This window comes from Pseudozyma flocculosa (genome assembly GCF_000417875.1).
Source record: "Pseudozyma flocculosa PF-1 unplaced genomic scaffold scaffold00003, whole genome shotgun sequence".
In the NCBI taxonomy this organism is placed as follows: domain Eukaryota; kingdom Fungi; phylum Basidiomycota; class Ustilaginomycetes; order Ustilaginales; family Ustilaginaceae; genus Pseudozyma; species Pseudozyma flocculosa.
Genome location: NW_006920871.1, coordinates 905080 through 924486, shown reverse-complemented (window position 1 = coordinate 924486; position 19407 = coordinate 905080). Strand labels below are relative to the sequence as shown.

The window sequence follows — 19407 nt, the reverse complement described above, 5'->3', positions numbered from 1 at the left end:
GGCCGGCGTGGGCAGCCGGGTCGCCCGCACAGGCCAGCCGTCGTGGCCAACGCGAGGCCTTGACGCAAGACCGACGCAAAAACGGAAGAAAGCAACTCCCTCGGACGGCCGCCAGCCCGCCAGCCCGCCACGCCCGCCCGTCCAGCCTCGGGCATGGCGCATACCGCGCCCGGTTGCGAAACGCGCCCGACGGCGTCCCGCGCTCTTCGTATCGTCTCAAGCGCCTGCGGAGCCTTGTGGTTATGTAGTCGGACTGTGCCTGCGATCGACGGCAGGCGACGGTGAGAGGCGGCACGTATGAAGCTGGCTTCCATGAGATGCCAGGAGCATGTCGATGAGGAGCGAATCGAAAGCAAGGCGCTCCCGAAAAGAAGTAGGAGGCGACGACGACGACGACGACGACGACGACGGCCTCGCACCTTTTTTCGAGCTTCGGATGCGGCCCGTCGAAGAGCAGCTACCGTCGCCCTCGCCGTCGCCCTAAGTAGCATGATGGAGCCACCATCGATCAACCTTTGATTCCTCTCGAAATCTCATCATGTGTCGGCAGCGAGGCGTTCGAAGACGAGCACAGAAGCAGGTCGAAGCCAGAACACCTTCGCTGGCGGATCACCACAGAGTGTCATGGTCCGTCCAGCTGGGCTCGACCTTTGGAAGCCAGCGGCGGCAACAGGCCAGCAGGGCTACCGTAGGTTCGGGCGTGCGTGCTGCCCGTTGCGCCGGCTTTTGGTCGCCCAGCCTGCTTGATGGGATCCATCGACCCTCGCTCGTCGCCGTGCGTGCCTTATCGACCGCTCGCCAGCAGGTCGTCGGCCGGGTGGGGGGGCCGCTTGCCCTGCCAGCGTCTGTCCCTGCGTGCGTGGTGTTGGGGAAAGCCGCGGCGACCCGGTGGTGGTCGGTGGCTGATACGGTGGTCGGTGCTCTTCGGTCCAGGCGGCCAAACCAGCCTGTCTCGCCTCGCCTCGTTCTTCCCGTCAAGCCAGCCGGCGCACATGGCGGGTAGGCACCGGGGTGCCATCGTAGCCTGACGCATCCGGCGCCGCCGCCGTCGTTCGTCGGGTGCCTCCCGTCTCTGCGGTGGCCGTCATCGCACCGTCTGATACCGTGCTCTCTGCAAGAGAATCATGGTCGTGTCGTGAGCCCATACAGCAGATGCAATCAGCAGCAGCTTGATTTCGAGGCGGCCTGGTCCGAACGTGCTGAGCAGCGGAACGGCCAGGAGGCAGCATCGATGTATGTGGATGTTTGACGCCGGAGCAAGATCGAAATGCGTGCATGTTGGGGCGGGCTCCGTTGGGGCAAAAAGGCAAGCGCGGCAAGCCCGAAATCCAGGGTCCAGCCTGGGCCGGAAGCCAGCCGCTGCTCGCCGGTCCTTTGTTTCCTTGCTTTGGCCAGACGAGCGAGCAAGCGGCCGCGCGGGGGGGGCAAACCGAGTTGGGCAGAATCGGGTGAGTGAGAATCGGGCGGGCTCCAACGATCTTGGAAGGAAATCGGGTTGAGGGCGTGAGTACCCTGGCTCGCTCGCCGACGGGCCGCCCGTGTTTTTGGAGGGTGGAGGCAGCCCGCGACCCGCGAGGCACAGAGACACCAACACCGCCGTACCACCTCTGGCCGCCGCCACCGACACCCAGCCTCGCCCATCGCACCCGCTCGCCGTTCGCCCGCCATCGAAGAGCAAACAAGGGTTGAGGCTTGAGCTTGGACAGAGAGGCGACCTCGAGCTGCTCTCCACCTGACATGAACAACCGCTAGGCGACGTTACCCGCCGACATCCTTGCTTTGCTTGCTTTCGACCAACGCATCGGCACTGCAGCCGACGGCCTCGGGACCGCCGCACCGCCACAGCCTCGCGGATTGATAGCGCATTTCGGACCTTCCGTGGAAGCGACATCGTCCCGTCCAGCTCTCGGAGACGATGGCGCCGACGCCGGCCGTGCCGCCGAGCAATGCGCTGTGGTTGACCTTTATCGGCGCTTGGCGCGACGAGGCGCGCGAGAGGGGATCCAAGGCGGCGCAGACGTTTAACAAGGCCTACCGCTCGCTGGCGGCATGTCCGATCCCGTTTCAGCATCCGTGCCAGACGACACAGCTGGTCGGCATCGGTCCGACGATTGCCTCGAGGCTCGAGCAGGAGCTCCAGAAGTGGTGCGACGAGAATGGCGAGACGATGCCAGAGAGGCGTGAGTGCGGCGACATCGCCAGAGATTTCGCCCGTTCGACCGAGACGCTCACCTGTTCCACTCTTGTGCGGCTTGCTCCTCTCGTCGATCCATGAGAGCAGCTACTGTTTCCGCCGGCGGGTCCGCCAGGAAGACCGCCAAGGCCGCTGCCACCTCCAAGGCCACCAAGACGACATCCAAGGCCGACGGAAGGGGTGCGCAGCAGGCGGTCAATGGCGGCGACGACGGCGACCAAGGCAGGGACGGTGGCGCCGGCGACGATGGCGACGACGACGACGACGATGACGACGACAGCAGCTCCAACGGCGACGGCGATGGAGCAGGAGCAGCCGCGGCTGGGACAAAGAGGTCCAACGCAGCCAAGCCAAAGGCAGCTGCGAAGAAGCCTCGCGCGCCGTCAAAGAAGGCCTACGTCCCGCAGCTGCGCTCCGGCGCCTACGGCCTCATGCTGGGCCTCTTCTCCAGGACGCACAGCGGTGTCGGCGGCGAGGAAGTCTACCTCAGCAAGGACGAGCTGATCCAGGCGTCGCAGCCCTACTCGGACTCGGACTACGTCAACGGCGGCGGCGGCGGCAGCCGCTCCGTCATCAGCGCATCCATCGCCCTGCCCCACTCGTCCCAGGCCCCCTCGAGCCGGACGGCGCCAAAGTCGTACTACAGCGCCTGGAACAGCATGAAGACGCTCATCACAAAGGGCTACGTCTACCAGACGGGCAACCCGCCCAAGTTCTGCCTGAGCGAGCAGGGGTTCACGGTCGCAGCAACCATGGCCCACGAAGCCGGCGTCAAGCAGGCGGATGGCGCGGGCCGCGGCGACAGCAGCAGCATCCTCATCGACGAGGCGCCGCCGCCCAAGCCCGGTCCATCGAGGCTCGCACCAGCTCGACGCAGCGCCGCAGCTTCGGCGGACGAGGCCGGCCCCCCGACTCGCTCGTCGGGGCCGCCCGCTTTCCGCTACGCATACCTGCTCGACGGAGAGGCGTCGAGATTGGTCCTGTCGCGCTCCGACGCCGCTCAGCGGCCAAGCCGATCGGGCGCCGAGACGTGCTACCGGATCCGCTTTCCGCGCAGCATGAGCGGCCACGAGACTGCCGCCCACTTCGTCGAGCTGATCGAGGAGGACGAGAGCGCGGACGACATGCTCACGGGCTACCTCAGAGAGGCCAAGGCCGATCCAGTGGCGCCGGGGCTGAAAGGCTCGACCGATCCAGTCCCGAAGCCTGCCTCTTATCCCGTCCTCGACCCGGCCCCCGATGTGGCCCCTCGGCCTACGACCAAGCCCGCCTCTGGCCATGCTGTGGAGTCCGACCGCCCGGTCGCCGCGCGCTTCGAAGAGACCTTGTCGGACGACGACATCGAGGCCGAGCTGGCCAGGCTGGTCGAGGGCAAGGCCAGCGCAGCGGGGACCAGCAAGATGGGCCCACAACGGCGCGTGCCGCGACTTTCGAGTATCATCCCTGCGCCGGGCGCAGAGTCAAGCTGGCACAGCCGCCTGCTTCCGCCGCCTCGCACGAGCAGCAACCAGAGCGTCACGCCCGGAAGCGTCGGCGGAAGCGGAAGCGGCAGCGAGTCGACAACGGCACCAGAGCTCCAGCCCAAGGCTAGCGGCAACCAAGAGAGCAACGGCGACGACGACAGCGACGCTGACGGCGATGCCGGCGGCCTCGTTGCCGACGTGCAGCTGGCCGAGCCGGACGAGGTGACTGTGGCGGCGGAAGAGAGCTTGCTGGCCCCGACCAAGGGTGCTCCGCCGGCGATCCCGGCGTTCGATCCGATCAAGATGCCGCGGGGCTCGTTCACCATCCACTTTATCCTCGACAACCGCGAGAGGCGGCACTCGCGCGACGTGCGCGGCAAAGTGTCGCTGGCCGGCGCGCTCGAGGCCAAGGGCGTCGCGGTCGAGGTGCGTGCGCTGGAGCTGGGCGACGCCATCTGGATCGCACGGCGCAAGGGCGGCGGCGGCGCCGAGGGCGACGAGGTGGTGCTCGACTTTGTCGTGGAGCGCAAGCGGCTCGATGACCTGACCAGCAGCATCCTCGACGGGCGGTGGAAGGACCAAAAGTTCCGCCTGTCGTCGTCCGGCCTGAGCCAGGTCGTCTACCTGATCGAGGACTACGACGTCGACAACCAGATGCGGCGGTTCGGGGAGCAGATCCAGACGGCGCTGAGCAGCACGCAGGTGGTCGACGGCTTCTTTGTCGAGCGCACCGCCGGGCTCGACGCCTCGATCGACCACCTGGCGCGCATGGACCGCATCGTGCGCGAAATGTACGGCGAGGCGGAGCTGACGATCCTGCCGGACGCCGTCGTGTCGCGCTCGACGTACACGCAGCTGCAGGGCGAGCTGCGCGCCGCGCGGCCCGACGTCACCTACCTGACGACGTTTGCGGCGTACCAGTCGCTCAACGGCAAGAGCGCCAGCCTGACGCTGCGCGATGTGTTTGGCAAGATGCTGCTCTGCGTGCGCGGCATGAGCGCCGAAAAGGTGCGCGAGGTCCTCGAGCTGTGGCAGACGCCGCGCGAGCTGTGGGAGGCCTACGAGGCCATCGAGAGCGGAGCGGGCAGCAGCGATGCAGGCGGCGACGGTGGTGCCGGTGGCGGCGGTGGCGGTCAAAGGGGATCCAAAGGCGGCGCGGGAAGCAAACGGAGCGGCAAAGGAGCTGGCGCTGGCGGTCACGATGCGGCGACGGCGGCAGGAGCGACGTTGCTCTCGAGCCGCGTCAACCCGCCCGAGCAGCGCAAGAAGATTGGAGCGGCACTGAGCGCCAAGACGCACGCCGTCTTCCGCAGCCGGTCCTATGCGGCCTGAGACGAGACGACGGCGGTGGCGGCGGTGGCGGCGGCGGCAGCATCGTCGAGCCAATCCATTCACTGTACGATATCCAGTTGGCGACCTCTAATCAACCGACGAACGATGGTGAGACGACGTGGCTGGCGTGCGTGCCGGTAGCTGGCCGGGCCGTCTGCATCGTCGACTGCTGCTTCGTGGCGGGGAATTCGAGTCCTGATTCCAGTCTCGTGGCCATGATGGCGGTGGCCGGTGGTGGTCGGGAAGCAACGAAGGTAAGGCCAGGGCCCCACCTGGGGCTGTCCGCCGGCTGTGTGAGAAGCAAGCTCGCCGAGCGAGTTGCTGCGCTGCGGGTGGGCGCGCGCAGGGACCCTGGGGCGGCTAGCTGGGGTCAGACATGCCCGCCTGCTCGCGCGCCCGCAACCCTTTTTTCGACGTTCTGCGGGCAGGCAGCGGGCGGGCGGATGGGCGAGCGGGCGGCCTTTAGAGCTCTCTCGGCCTCTTCTTGAGCCCTCGCAGCCGCTCCTCGGCTTGGCGGCTCTCCACCATCACCGCCAACTACTGCTCTCCCCCTCGATCCTTGCTTGCGACCCGCCACGACACCAAACTCACCTCTTTCGCTTTCCCCCCTCCGCCCTTCAGAGTCGAAACGACCCCTCGCCTTGGCCGCACCGCCGCGCACCGCACGCCTTGGACAATGTCGGCGCTGCGCTCATCGCCGCGCAAACGCAGGTCCAGCAGCGCCGCCGCCGCCATCGATGCCGCTTCGCTGCCTCCATCTCCACCCGGCTCGACCTCATCCACCGGCAAAGCCAGCGTTACTTCCAGCAAAGCTGCCGTCGCCCCCGCCACCAAACCGAAGCGGACGCCACGGCGGCAGCGAGACGAGTCGGTTGATGAATCCGAGCTCGACTGCCTCGCCTGTCCGCCCCCCGGCGCCGCCCCTCCCACTCCGGGCCCTGGCGCCACAGCGGACCGCGAGACGTGGGTGAGCTGCTCGCACTGCAAGCAGTGGTTCCACTGCATCTGCGTCCGCCTGCCCAACCCGCAGGACTATGCCAAGTGGTACTGCCCGCCGTGCATCGCCGCCAGCGTCGCCATCCACGCCGACGCTTCCAAGCAGCTGCGCAACGTCGAGCGGCCGCCGCCACGGAAGAGCAAGAGAGCTCGCCTCGAGGTCGACTACGCCGCCATCCAGGAGGGCATGCCTGCCGACCCTATTGGCAGGTGGCGCCGGCTGCTCGACAACGCCGACGTCATGCCCGACCGCTTCCGCAGGATGAAAGGCTCCGAATGGACAATCGACTGGCTGCTCCGCGACGACAAGGCCCTCAGCGAGCCCGTGCTGGTACCGGCGCGGCATCGCGCCTCTACAGTAGCATCGTCGCAACCGGCCAAGGGCAGGAGTCATGCTCATGGCACCGGCGGCAGCTCCGTCAAGCCTGAGAGGACAGCAGCATCACCGACGACCTCGAAGTCGTCGGCAGAAGGGCGGCCGACGACGCCCTCGTCATCTTCGATCATCTTCGAGCCCGAGACCACCTCGATCCCCGGCATGCTGGTGCCGCCGTCGTCGATGACCATCGCCGACATCGCCGGGTTGATCGGGCCCGATACGCCCGTCGAGGTCATTGATGTGGCCACGCAGTCGTCGTCCAAGGCGTGGACGCTGTCGGCGTGGGCCGACTACTGCGCCCTACCAAAGGAGCGGAGGAAAAAGGTGCTCAACGTCATCAGCCTCGAGGTGACGGGCACGCCCATGGAGCGGCTCGTCGAGGCGCCGCAGCTGGTGCGCGACGTCGATTGGGTCACGCGCGACTGGCCCGCCGCCAAGCGAGGGCCCGACGCCCGCGAGCACAGCTGGCCAAAGGTGCAGCGCTACGTCCTGATGGGCGTCGAGGGCGGCTACTCGGACTGGCACGTCGACTTTGCCGGCAGCAGCGTCTACTATCACGTCGTCTACGGCCAAAAGACGTTTCTGTTTGCGCCGCCCACGCCCCACAACCTGGCCGCCTACCGCACGTGGTGCAGCTCGACGCGCCAGGACTTTGACTGGCTCGGCGACCATGTCCAGGGCCTCCGCCGCGTCGACATTATGCCCGGCGAGACGATGCTCATCCCCAGCGGCTGGCTCCACTCGGTCTACACGCCCACCGACACCCTCGTCGTCGGCGGCAACTTCCTCACCGACTGGAACGTCGAGACGCAGTGGAAGCTCGTCGAGATCGAGGAGCAGACAAAGGTGCCGCGCAAGTTCCGCTTCCCGCACCTGCGGCGGCTGACCTGGTACGTGGCCAAGGGATGGGCGGATCGGCTAGGCTTCCTCCGGGTGGGCGAGGGCGAGGCCGGGGACGAGGCCGGGGACGAGGACGATGGCGGGGAAGAGGAGCAAGGGGACGACGTCAATGCCCCGGCCTCGTCGCAACCGCATGCGTCCGAGCCCGACGACGCCACGCTCGTCGAGCACCTGCCACCGCGCCGCGTTCTGCTCAACCTGCAGCGGCTGCTGACGACGCTGTCCGACGACATCGACCTCGTCCTCGACCCGTACGAGGCCGACGAGAAGACGGCCAAGCTGAAAAAGCAGGCCAAGGACGCAATACCCCACGACGCCGTCGGGTCGGTGCAGGAGGCGGCCGCGCTGGTTCGGCTGGTCGAGCGGCGGTGCGAGAGGGGTCTTGAGCTCGTCGATCGCGTCGAGGCGCTACGGCGGAAGAGGAAGGCGGGCGGCGCGCGGATCAGTGGCGGCGGCACGGCTAGCCCCGGGCCGAAGAACACGAGTCCACGAGGACGGCAGGGCAGACGCCAGCACAAGCTGGAAGGCAACGTCGGCGGCGATGACGAGGAGGCGAGAGCAACGGCAAATGGCGTGGCGGCAGCCGTCGTGGACGCATCGACGCTGGATCCGCTGGCCTTTTGTTGGTGAGGCGGTGCCGGCCCGCTCGACGTCGTGTATGGGGGCAGAAACGGAATGGAGCACATCATCGGCGAACGTCGTCGCTACCCCAAGGAAGCTCGTGAGGAGTCGTATCGTGAATGCATCGTCGACAACGTGGTCGCGGGAAAAAAGGGAAAAGAGGAGAAAGGACACAGGAGCAGACAGCGCGAGAGAGAGAGGCAGCGCGAGAGAAAGAGGAAGAGAGAGAACCGACGATGCCGCTCGAGCAAGGGCCGCCGCCCGTGGGCCGTGGCGGGCCTCACTTCTTCTCGCGGACGACCTTGTCGATCCAGCCGGCGACGTACTCGACATTCTTTGTCGTGAGGCCGGCCATGCTGATGCGCGAGTTGGCGGTGAGGTAGATGTGGCCCTCCTCGAGCAGACGCTTGCACTGATCCGTGTCGAGGCCGAGGAATGTAAACATGCCAATCTGCTTGAGGATGTGGTCCCAGTTGCCGGGCGTCTTGAGCTGCTTGGTCAAGAGGTCAAAGAGGCGCTGGCGCATGTCGATGATGCGGCCCGCCATCTTCTTGACGTCGGCCTGCCACTGCGCGTAGAGCTTGGGCTCGGTGAGAATCATCTTGACGACGCGGGCACCGAACGCGGGCGGGTTGGAAATCTCGCTCCGCTGGATGACGGCGAGCTGCGACAGGACGGCGGCGCTCTGCTCGGGCGTGGCCGAGACGACGTGGAGCGCGCCCACCCGCTCGCCGTAGAGGCCGGCGTTTTTGGCAAAGCTCTGGCAGATGAGGAGGGGGATCGACTTGCGCGCCACAAAGTGTCGCACCGCACCGGCGTCGCGATCGAGGTCTCCCGACGCGAAGCCCTGGTAGGCGCAGTCGAAGAAGGCAAAGTGACCCTTCTCGACAAAGATGTCGGCGATCTGCTGCCACTGCTCGGGCGTCGGGTCGACGCCGGTCGGATTGTGGGCGCAGGCGTGCAAGAGGAAGATGCTCTGGTTCTTGGCGCTCCGCAGAGTATTTGTGAAGCCCTCGAAGTCTAGCGCAATCGTCTTTGGGTCGTACTGCGGCGAGGGAGGAGCGTGGATCGGGCCGAGGCGCGCGGCGCAAGGGGACCGTCAGCAAGCATATTCCGGCATCCCGGCCAGGACCACGACTCTCAGCGGCAGCCTCTGACAGTGTCGCCTGGCTGACACTCACGTATGGGTAGTCGACGGGCTTGATGCCAACGCTGTTGAAGATGGCCTTGTGGTTGGCCCAGGTGGGGTTGGAAATGTAGATCTGCCTCTCGACGCCAAACTTTTCAAAGCCGTAGAAGCGGCTGAGGAAGACGGCGCCGAGGTGGTTGGCGCCCGTCCCGCTGATGGTCTGGACCGAGGCGACGCGCTTCTCTGCAATGGCGGCCGAGTCGCCACCGAGGATGAGCTTTGCGGCCGAAGAGGTGAACTCGGCCAGACCGGTGATGGAGAGGTACTCGTGGTCGACCGACTCGTCTGCGATCAGCGCCGTCTGGGCCTGTGGCGCAAAAAGGCGGCGGAAAGGTCATCGCAGGAAGCCAAGGGGAGCGAGTGATGTCAGCAAAGGTCGGTGCGGCTCTGCATCGCTGCGGATCGGTATCGCCGCGAGTAGTCGTGGCAGCCTGCCACCATCGTGGAAGAAGGGCTCACCTGCTTGACCGAGGGCAGGACCCAGGGCTTGCCGTCGTCGTCGCGGTATGCGCCGACACCGAGGTTGACCTTCCGGTCGTACTGGTCTGCCTTGTAGGCGTATGTGAGCTTGAAGATGCTGCGGGTGAGCGACGGTGCGTGCGACCAGCGAGAGTTGGGGTCAGCGTTAAGACGTTGCTGTGGACCAACGCAGGACGCCAACGACAGCTTCTAGGAGACGGGGGCACGGTACTCACGCATCCTCGGGTGCCTGGGGGACCTGGCTCCACACGGCGAGGGCTGAGGTGCCACCGTTGGCAGTGGCGGTAGCGGCAGACATTGTGACGGAGGCAGGGAGAGGCGGTGGGGGGAAGGGGCAGGGTAGAGTGCGGCGGCGGCGGTGGCGGTGGTGGTGGCAAGCGGGAGGAAGGGCGGGTTGGTTAGCTCGCACTCGGGCAAGGGCTGCGGTTAAGAGGGAAGAAGAAACAAAGAGGCCGAGGACGCGTGCGAGCGGCGCAGTGGAGTCGAGTTGGACGGGGCCCAGAGGCCAGGCGAGCGCTCAAGATGATGGGGTGAGCTGCCCAGCCTGGCCGTGTGCCAGCAGCAGCCACCCACGGGCCAGCCAGGCAGCCCAGCAGACGGGCAAGCCCCAGACCCAGCCGCGAGGGTGGGTGCAGAGCGGTCGGTCCGCCGCTCCGACGTCGGTTTCGGCGAATTGGCCTGGCCAGGGGCGCCGCCTGCCCCAGTCAACCCCGGCAAGATTCCCGGGGCCACGGCAAAGGCCAAAGCGCGCAACGGGGAAAGTCTCTCTCTCGCACGGTAAGCCTGGCGCCATCGGGTCTGGCCGATTCAGACGACCGGCTCATCGACTGGGCTGGCTGGCCTGGCTGGCCGTCACCGGTATGCCGCCCGCCTGGCGCTAAGACTCTGACTTCTATCGGCAGCGAGCCGATGGCGGGTGCAGTCGGGTCCATGGCTGCAGTCCATCGAGGGAGTGCGAGAGAGAGAGAGTAGTACGAGACGCGGCTGGACCTACCTGCGTGGCTGACGCCGCCCTGGCCCGAGAGGTGGTTCTGGATGCTGCTGAGGCGGCTGTTGGCGGCCATCGTGTCGGTCAAAGCAAGTTGCAAAGTGGGTCGAGGAGAGGGCGAGCCAGGAAACACTTCCGAGGCGGAGCGAGATGCACGTTCAGTCGCGGAATGAGAGAGGCTGCTGGTGGTGCTGCTGTAACCGCCAAGGACGAGACGACTGTGTGGATAGCAGAGGTGGGGATGGTGATGGTGGTGGTGGTGGCAAGCAAGCACATCAAGTCACTTGCGATTCTCTCGACACGGGGACGCAGCACCTCGCTCGCTGTCACCAGCGACGCCAGTCGACGTCGATCCATCGAGAGGGGCAACCACAAAGACCCTTTGGGCTTGCAGGCTGACCATCCCGATGGGCCGGTCGCAATGGCCGAAACCGGAGAGGCCAGGCCAGGCAGCGCAGGGCAGGGCAGGGCAAGCGGGGGGCGGGGCGAGCCGTCGTCTGGGATCCGGGATGGCTCGCTCGTGTGAAAGGGGCCTGCCCACCCCTGGCTGATGAAGCAAGCAGGCCAATCCCTCAGTCGGCCGAGTCAAGCACCTCCACTCGCCCGCTTGCCAAAGGCCGCGACGCGTTGAGTACGTGCTGCTGGCGCAGTTGGCCTGCCTTGAGGCCCGCCTGCGCTGGCCAGGCTCAGCACGCGAAAGAAGAACGGCTGCAACCAACACCTGCTCCCTTCACCGCCATCCCGCCCCGCCCGCTCTACCAACTGCGCCCACCTCGCCCGTCCACCGACCGAGCAGCAGGTCAAGGCGACGACCACCAGGGCTTCCAAGCCGCGAAGCCACCATCGATGGCCCCGTCCAAGAAGGAGGCGCGCCTCATTCGCGTCGCCTTCCTCCAGTCGCTCATCACGCACCGGTGCATGACGGAAAAGTACGCCCAGCAGCTCCACCGCCGCATCTGCCATGCCGTCAACAGTGAGCGTCATGGCCCCGTGCAGAGTAAAGACGGGCGGGACGGATCGCTGACCTGTTCTCCTGTCGACCGATGGACCTTGTGCGCATCCCTGCCCGGCAGTCGAACCGGACAGGGACGACTTCGCCAACCTGCTCGACACCCTCGCCACGTCCCTCAACCCGCTCGACCTCGAGGTGCGGAGAACCGTCGACCAGTACCGCGCCGTCCCCGTCCTCGCCCTCGTCAACACAAAGGCAGACGAGATCGCAAAGGTGGCCACCAGCTACAAGGACGCAGAAGTGGCCTACATCAAGAAGCTGGCAAGTGGACCCGGCGGATCGCACCGGCGCCCGCTACAGCCTCGCTGACCGACGCCCGTTCTTTGCATCCTCATCCGCAGATCAAGGCCATCTTCACCGCACCGGACGAGGCCTACTGCGTGTCGTCGATGCAGGCGCTCCGCCTCTCCAACGAGATCAAGCCGCCCATGTCGAAAAAGAATTGCGAGGAGCTTCTCGACAACCTCATCGCGCACCAGTGGCTGGTCAAGACGAGGTGAGCACGGCATCGCAGCTTCCGCCGCGACGCATGTGCCGGTGCAAGGCCAGCAGGGACTGACGGCCCCTCCAATCTTTCGTGTCCGTCGCTTCGTCTACCCGCGCTTGATCAGGACCGGCCGGTACGCGCTGTCGTCGCGCTCGCTGCTCGAGCTGCATGGCTACCTGAAAAACGAGTTCCCGGACCACCTGCTCGAGTGCTCAAAGTGCCACGACGTCGTGACGCAGGGAAAGGCTTGCAGCTCCCCAGACTGCCCCGTCCGCATCCACGTCCACTGCGAAACGAGCCTGACGATGCGAGCGGGGACGCTCGAGTGTCCCGGATGCCAGGCCAACTGGGCCACTGCCCATCCCGTCGGAGAGGACAGCGTCGGAAGGTACGTCCGGCGTCTCGCCCCGACCCTCGACCGACCGACGGAGCGACTCACTCACCTCTACTTTCTCTCTCTCTCTCGCCATGCTCGACGCTCTGTCGCAGTGGTCGAAGGCCCAACCGACGTCGTGGAGCGGGCCATGACGACGACGAGGAGGAGGAGGACGAAGACGAAGACGAAGAAATGATGGAAGGGGATCAGAGCGGACACGGTGCGGAAGCAGTCGACGAGGACGACGAAGACGACGACGACGATGATGATGACGAAGACGACGACGATGATGGCCCCCCAGTGCGTACGGCGGCCAGTAGGAGAGGCGGAGCGCGCGTCGCCAAGACCGAACCGGCGTCGCAGGGAGCCATGGACGAGGACGAGGTCGACGAGATCGAATACGTCGACGAGTAGCCTGGTGTGGTGGAGAGGAGGGAAGAACGAGCGAGAGCCCTCGTTGTATTTGTACCAAAGTCACGGTTTCACTCGCCTGCGTGCCTGCCTGCCCAACCGCCCCTCCGTCCGACCGACCGGCCGGCCGGCCGGCTAACTGCCTCCGTCCAGAGCGAAGCAAGCCAGGCACGGACCTTTGCACGTTGGAATGTTGCTGTTGTGATTGTGGTACAGGGGAGAATGCAGAGTGCAGATACATAACCGGAAACAAGGGGACCTCGGCGTAGCATGGGGGAGAAGGGGTAAGACCGGAACGATGGGGGAGCCTGAAATAGCATGGAGCAGAAGCGGAAGGGGAGGGAAGGGGGTGTGGGAGGGGTGCAGAGACATGCGAGTGAAGGAGAGGGGCGGGCGACCGTCGGCGCGGCGGTTCCGAGGAGCCGTGGCCGCGGCGGTCGACCAGGTATGAATGCCGAGAGCGAAGAGTTGCCGCTGATCGATGCGATGCTGGCGGGCTGGGATGCGATGTTGGGGATGGAGATGGGAGACCTTAAGGGATGCCCTTGACGAGAGGGGGTTGGAAGAGAGGCGGAACGAGAGACGATGCGGATGCGAGGAAGGGGGCGGGGTGCAGCGAGGTCCCGTCTAATGCGCAAGGCCGCGGGTGGCGTGGGTGCGCTCGCTCTCGAGCTTGGCCTTGTTGGCGGCAAAGGCGGCGTTGCGGACCTGCTCCTGCTTGGCGCACGAGTGGCTCTCGGGGAGGCGGTGCTTGCCGCAAAACTTGAGCGAGCAGTGCGGGCACTCGCCGACGAGGTTGATGGCGGCATCCTTGCACTGGGCCTCGGTGCCCGCGCCGTTCTGGCAGCGCTTCTTTGCGCCGCCGCGCAGGCGGAGGACGAGGTGGAGCGTCGACTCCTTCTGGATGTTGTAGTCGCTCAGCGTCCGCCCGTCTTCGAGCTGCTTGCCGGCGAAAATGAGGCGCTGCTGGTCCGGAGGGATGCCCTCCTTGTCCTGGATCTTGGCCTTGACGTTGTCGATCGTGTCCGACGACTCGACCTCGAGCGTGATGGTCTTGCCAGTGAGGGTCTTGACAAAGATCTGCATCTGCGGGAGCGAAGCAGGGCGGTGGGCCGGAGAGAACAGAGGATTCAGGGGGAAGAGTCAGTCGACTGTGCCATCACCGACGCTGAGAGCAGGACCGGACGAGGCGCTGGCAGCTGGATGCTCACGATTGGCGTGCTAGACGAGGGGGCTGAAAGGTGAGATAGGGCGGATCGTTGGCTCGGTGGCTGAGATGCGCGAAGGACGGAGTGGGCGGCGGGCGAGAGGTGGCGGGCTGCTGCTGCTCTGGTGCTGGTGGTGAGAACGGCGGCGGCGGCGGCGGCGGCGGTGTAGGGCAGGGACAGCGCAGCGATCGAGAAGGGAACGGACGGAGCGCGAGGACGAGTGTGTGAGAGCTTGCTTGCTTGCGGCGGCGATGTAGAGATGGACGTTGGTGGCGAGGAAGGGCGGGTGTGGCTGAGGTGGTAGCCTCGATCTTATACCGAGTGCGAGGGCGGAAGGGCGTCGTCAGCGCTGGGCCAAGGGGGGTGGCGAGCGGGTCGGGCGAGCTGGCAGGCCAGGCCAGGCTGTGCTTGCCAGCCAACCGGCCTGCCTGCCTGCGTGACTCTGACGCCGGCGACGAGGGGGCGAGGGGGGGGGCCACGCAAGCCAACCCAAAGTGTGCAGGCCGAGCAGTCGGAGCTGCATCGGAGTTTGCTGGGCCTGGCCTGCCTGCCTGCCTGCCAATCTGGCCGGCCGCCCAGCCAGCGCCTTAGCTTGCCCGCCCTGACTCTCGCCTGCTAGCGCGCTGGGGCCTATAGCTGGTGGGGCGCCCCTCTGCGGCCGCTGCGCCCTGGACTGCGGGCCGGCAGAAATTCAGAAATCAGAATCCGGGCCAACCTCGAGCGGCTGCCTTATGTAGCTGCTGCTTGCTTTCTTTGCCTATCTGCAGCGTTCGGTGCCTCCACCTGGGGGTTCCGGTTCGAAATTGGCCGCGGGGCCGCGTCAGCGCTCCAGGCTGGCGCGTCGATCACCCGGCCTAGCCTCGCCTAGCTTAGCCCAGCCTAGCCCTCTCTGCCCTGGGCGAGGCATGGCTCACCTGTCGGCCCGCGTACTTCGGGCCAGGTGGGTCTGGCCTGGCCTGGCCTGCCATGCACAGCGAGCAAGCCAAGCAAGCAAAGGCAGGAGGGCGCTTCTGTGGATGCTCAGCCAGGCCCGCCCAGCTGATCTACCCCGCACTCTCCGCTTTGGCGAGGCGCATGCTGACGCCTCCCAGATTGGGCGGCCGGTGGTGCCATGGATGACGATTGTCGTCGTCTGTCGTCGTCTGGCGTGCTCGTCGATCTCGTCCGTCGGGCGAGGCGGTGTGGTACGATGGCAGGTCACGATCGCCAACGAGCGGTACGTACGTCTATCTGTCCATGGCGAGGTCCTGCCTGGCCGTTATCACGCGACGCGGCCAGAATCGGAACGCAGGCCGTCCGAACCGCCCAACGATACGTACGCTTATCCAGAGGGGCGGGGGGCGATAACAAGCAGGAGGGAGGGCGGGCATGCCGGCCAGCCCGAGAGAGTGAAGGCTGAACCGCTCGCCTTTGGCTCTGACTCGAGTAGGGTGTGCCTTGGGCTTGCTTGAGGGTGGTCCCGTCGATCTGGGCCTCGGAATCGACCACCGAGCGAGGCTCAACCACGGCGGGCGCTTCAGTCCCGTCAATCCGCTGCGCCTTCCCGTCTCGTCAAGGTAGACGCACACGTACACGCCGCCATCCAGAGTTGGCACAGCCTGGTGTCGCGGATGCATGGCGAGGTCAGGCTGTCTGACTCGCAAACCAAATCAGGGGGCGCACACTCCGGCGTACGTGGGTGGGTGGGCGAGTGAGTGGATCAGAACTACGCCCACCGACATGAGGGCGGGCCAAGCAGGAAAGGGGCTGGCTGGCCAGGCCAGGGATGGAGGCGGGCGCAGCGATGGTCTCGAACCACGCCCGCTCGCCCGCCATCGCGCACGCAAAGTGATATGTCCCAATGGACGGACGTGGCTCCAGGAACAGCTGCGAGGTAGGTGGTGGCGGGCAGCGAGGGACCAAGCAAGGTCGGCGGCGGGGAGGCCCAGCCTGGCCTGGCAGATCGATCGGGGCCAGGGACCGCACCCTTCTCTAGCCAGGCCATTCGGGCAGGCAGGCCAAGCCGGCCCACTGGGCATTCCATCGGCCCGCTCCCGATCCGGCCGGTCCCGCTCGATGTCGTCCTTCCCTGACCCCACCACAGCGCGGTGGGGTCGTCGATCGGACAGGCGCACCTCCCTGGACATGAATCGATAGATAGACTCTTTCTCATTCTTCGTTCATGCAAAGGACAGCGAGACTCTGGGGCGTCGTTTGGTATGTCGTGTACAAGGACGTCGGGTGGGGCCGGTCGCAGAGGGGAAACGATGACGCGACCGGAGGAAGGGGTGGGAGGGTGTGGGCTTCTGTGCGAGCGCGCGGTGCGGGTCCATCTTCTATGCGACACGGCTCGCCAGGCGACGGATGGCGGGTACCGAAATGTAGGCGGGGCAGTAGGTCTCGATGCCTGTCGGGGCGAGGCAGGCGCAGGGGCAGGGGCAGGGGCGAGCGGGGAGGAGCGGGGGCGACGCGGGTCAGCAAAGTGGCGAGACGTGGACGACCCGGAACGTTGGGGTCGTAAACTCACCAGTCACCTCGCGCGGCAGCGGCAGCTCGTAGGGCCCGGCCTCGTCGACTTCGGGCGGCAGGAGGAGGTGGTCGTTGCGGTCGTTTGGCACGACGCGGGCGGCGACGGCCTTGAGGATCTCGGGCGAGATGGGGTTCTCGTAATCGGCGACAAAGTAGTGCGAGATGAGCTTCTGGATCTGGGTCGGCGTCAGCATCCAGCACACGTCGTAGATGATGTCGATGTCGCCGAGCGTCGCCTTTTTCAGCTGGAGCAGCTTGGTGGCCTGCATCAGGTGCTCGAGCTGCAGCGTGCCCTCGGGCATGTCGTGCGACTTGCACCACTCTTCGATCCGCGTAATGTTGTACTGGATCTGCATGGCGCGCTTCCACGAGCAGAAGTTGCGGCGCATCAGCAGGTCGTTGAAGCTCGTCACGCCAATCAGCTTGAGCAGCTCGGTGACGACCTGCTGCGTCACCGACGGCTCGACGTAGTAGCTTTTGAGGCTCTTCCACACCTTGTTGAGCATGGCCAGGATGTCGTCCATGGTGTAGGCCGGGTTCGAGTTGTTGGACAGGAGCCGGTTAAAGAGGCGGCCCGAGTTCTCGCTCGTCACAAACCCGGGCAGCGACTGGCTCTCGATGAGCGCCGGGATCACCATCTTGTGCAGCTTGCGCTTGGCCTCCTGCATCCAGGTGTGGTAGATGTTGTACTCGAGGCTGTCGAGGTCGTGCTTGACAATCGTCACCAGCCGCTCGTAGTCGCCCCACTCAAACGAGCGCGCCGCGCCGTCGACGCCCGGGCCGATGCCCTGCAGCATGTCCGACTCGGCGATGCAGACAAACGAGAGGATCTCGTGCACGTTGGACAGCCAAAAGATGCCCGGCACGATGGCGTCGTCGCCCGTGAAGCTCATCACGTGCTGCTGGATCGTCTGCATCACGTTGGCCAGGAAGCGCTCGCTCTCGCGCACCAGCCCGTACTTCCACATCTCGTTGGTCACCAGGCTGATGAGGTGGGCGGGGAAGAGGACCTCCTTGGGCGACGGCGGGTTCTGCAGGCTCGGCGCCGGCACCTTGAGGAAGCGGATCAGGCCGTTGAGCACGTCCTCGTCGAGCTGCTCCTCGTTTTCGAGGATCCGGATGATTTCCTCAGACGGGTCGTCGTCGTCGTAGTCGTCGTCGTAGCCGCCGACGCCGCCGGCGCTGCGGGCGCCGAAGCCGGGCACCTGGCCGTCGGCGCCAAACGCGACCGACACGTGGCGGTTGGCGTTGGCGGCGCTGCGCTTGGCGGCCAGCATGGCCTCCTCGTGCTCGTCCTTGCCGCCCATGGGCGTGTCGCTCCAGGGGCCCGCCTCGCTGTGCCGCCGGGGCCGCCGCTTGCTGCCCGTCGTCGCGTACCCGTTCTCCTTGCCCGTCGCCATGTTGAAGACGGGCGGCGCCGCGTTCTCGATGCGCTGCGAGTTCTTCTGCAGCGTGTTGAGGGCGTTGGCGCGGTTGAGCTGCTCTCGCAGCGACGCCACCTCGGAGCGCAGCGACGCCATAGTCGCCAGGTCCTCCTCGGACGTCTTGGTGGCGCCCTTGAGCGCCTCGACGCGCGCCTGGAGCTCCTCGGCCTGCCGCTCGATCTCCGACGACAGTTCGGCGATCCGCTTCTCCTGCTCGGCGATGCGCTTGAGCGAGCCCTCCTGCTTGGCGTCGAGCTCGCGCTTGGCCGCCAGCAGCGCCTCGAACTCGGCCAGCGCCACCGTCGGCTTGTCGACCTCCTCCTGCAGGCTGCGCGCCTTGCCGTCGAGCTCGTCGTAGCGCCCCTGCCAGGTCAGGATCTGCGCCTCGAGCGCCCGGATCTTGCTGGCCAGCTCCTTGTTGTCCTTGACGCGCTTCTGCAGGTTCTGCGTCAGCTCCACCACCTTGTTCTCGAGCTTGTACGACACCTCCTTAAAGTGCGACACCGACTTGGCCTCGTTACGGCGCGCCACCAGCTCCTTTTTGGCCAGCCGGCGGCGGTAGCACGACTGGAGGTGGATGACGCCCTGGCGCTCGCGGTGGTACTGCATCCGCACCAGCGCGCCGCGCAGCATGCTCTGCAGCCGCGTGGCGGCAAAGTCGACCTTGGCCGTGCGGTACGTGGCGCGCACCGCCCGCCCGCGCGCCAAGCTCTGGATCTTGACGACGGCGTCGCGCGTGGCGAGGTAGTGGCGGCGCGCCAGGAAGCCGCGGCACGCCGTCTGGATCGTCGTGGCCGCCGTGTTGCGGCGCAGGTCGGACACGTAGCGGATCGCCAGCTGCATGCGCCACCACGACTGGATCTTGATCGAGCTGGTCCGCATCGTCTGGTAGCGCTTCTGGTAGACGTGCCTGCGCAGGTTCTTCTGGATCAGCGTCGTGAGGGCGTTGAGCCGGTCGGTGCGGCGTTGCTCGAACTGGGCCAGCATGCCGGCGCGGAAGAAGATCTTGGTGAGTCCGATCTGGTACTTGTCCTTTTCGACGATGGTCGAGGCGAGGATGTCCGAGGCGAGCGCCTTGGCCTTGGCAATGTCCGACATGTCCCACCGGTCCGACGACACGAGCATGTAGTAGCGCTGGGCAAAGTCCTCGAAGGTCCACCTCGAGGGGTAGCCGGCGCACGAGATGCGGATCGTCTCGAGCACGCCGCACGCCCGCAGCTGGCCGAGCACGTTCTGCGGCTCCACCTCCCACGCCCGCTTAGCCTCGTTGGGCTTGATGCAGCGGATGTAGTGGACGTTGGTGCTGTCGATGGTCGCCATCAGGCTGATGAGCGAGCTCTTGAACTGCGAGCCGAGCGTCGGCTTCTTGACCATGCCGCCGCCGCCAATCTTGCGCGGGGCCGGCTTGGCCGCACCGGGCCCGGCGCCGGCGGCACCTG

At 66.3% G+C, this 19407-nt stretch overlaps 6 protein-coding genes across 6 annotated transcripts in view; 3 read left to right on the top strand and 3 right to left on the bottom strand.

Moving 5' to 3' along the window:
* Positions 1-1915: 1915 nt before the first annotated feature.
* Positions 1916-4989, top strand: PFL1_01421 (uncharacterized protein; the record flags this gene model as incomplete). The annotated part of the gene is made up of 2 exons (XM_007878923.1): positions 1916-2180; positions 2282-4989. The coding sequence occupies 2 exons, from the start codon at positions 1916-1918 to the stop codon at positions 4987-4989; spliced, it is 2973 nt and encodes a 990-aa protein (XP_007877114.1).
* Positions 4990-5665: 676 nt separating this feature from the next.
* On the top strand, positions 5666-7894 carry PFL1_01420 (uncharacterized protein; the record flags this gene model as incomplete). Its single annotated transcript, XM_007878922.1, has 1 exon — positions 5666-7894. One exon carries the CDS (start codon positions 5666-5668, stop codon positions 7892-7894), a length of 2229 nt encoding a protein of 742 aa, XP_007877113.1.
* A 271-nt stretch (positions 7895-8165) lies between these two features.
* Positions 8166-9852, bottom strand: PFL1_01419 (uncharacterized protein; the record flags this gene model as incomplete). The annotated part of the gene is made up of 4 exons (XM_007878921.1): positions 8166-8930; positions 9067-9381; positions 9534-9651; positions 9770-9852. The coding sequence occupies 4 exons, from the start codon at positions 9850-9852 to the stop codon at positions 8166-8168; spliced, it is 1281 nt and encodes a 426-aa protein (XP_007877112.1).
* Positions 9853-11388: 1536 nt separating this feature from the next.
* On the top strand, positions 11389-12831 carry PFL1_01418 (uncharacterized protein; the record flags this gene model as incomplete). Its single annotated transcript, XM_007878920.1, has 5 exons — positions 11389-11515; positions 11616-11815; positions 11896-12050; positions 12166-12429; positions 12531-12831. 5 exons carry the CDS (start codon positions 11389-11391, stop codon positions 12829-12831), a joined length of 1047 nt encoding a protein of 348 aa, XP_007877111.1.
* Positions 12832-13455: 624 nt separating this feature from the next.
* On the bottom strand, positions 13456-14559 carry PFL1_01417 (uncharacterized protein; the record flags this gene model as incomplete). The annotated part of the gene is made up of 3 exons (XM_007878919.1): positions 13456-13914; positions 14040-14062; positions 14526-14559. The coding sequence occupies 3 exons, from the start codon at positions 14557-14559 to the stop codon at positions 13456-13458; spliced, it is 516 nt and encodes a 171-aa protein (XP_007877110.1).
* Positions 14560-16351: 1792 nt separating this feature from the next.
* Positions 16352-19407, bottom strand: part of PFL1_01416 (uncharacterized protein) — a gene marked incomplete at both ends in the record, with an annotated part of 5265 nt that continues 2209 nt past the window's right edge. The window contains 2 exons of the mRNA XM_007878918.1: positions 16352-16422; positions 16543-19372. Coding sequence (XP_007877109.1) covers positions 16352-16422; positions 16543-19372 — 2901 coding nt within the window. The remainder of the gene's footprint in view (positions 16423-16542; positions 19373-19407) is intronic.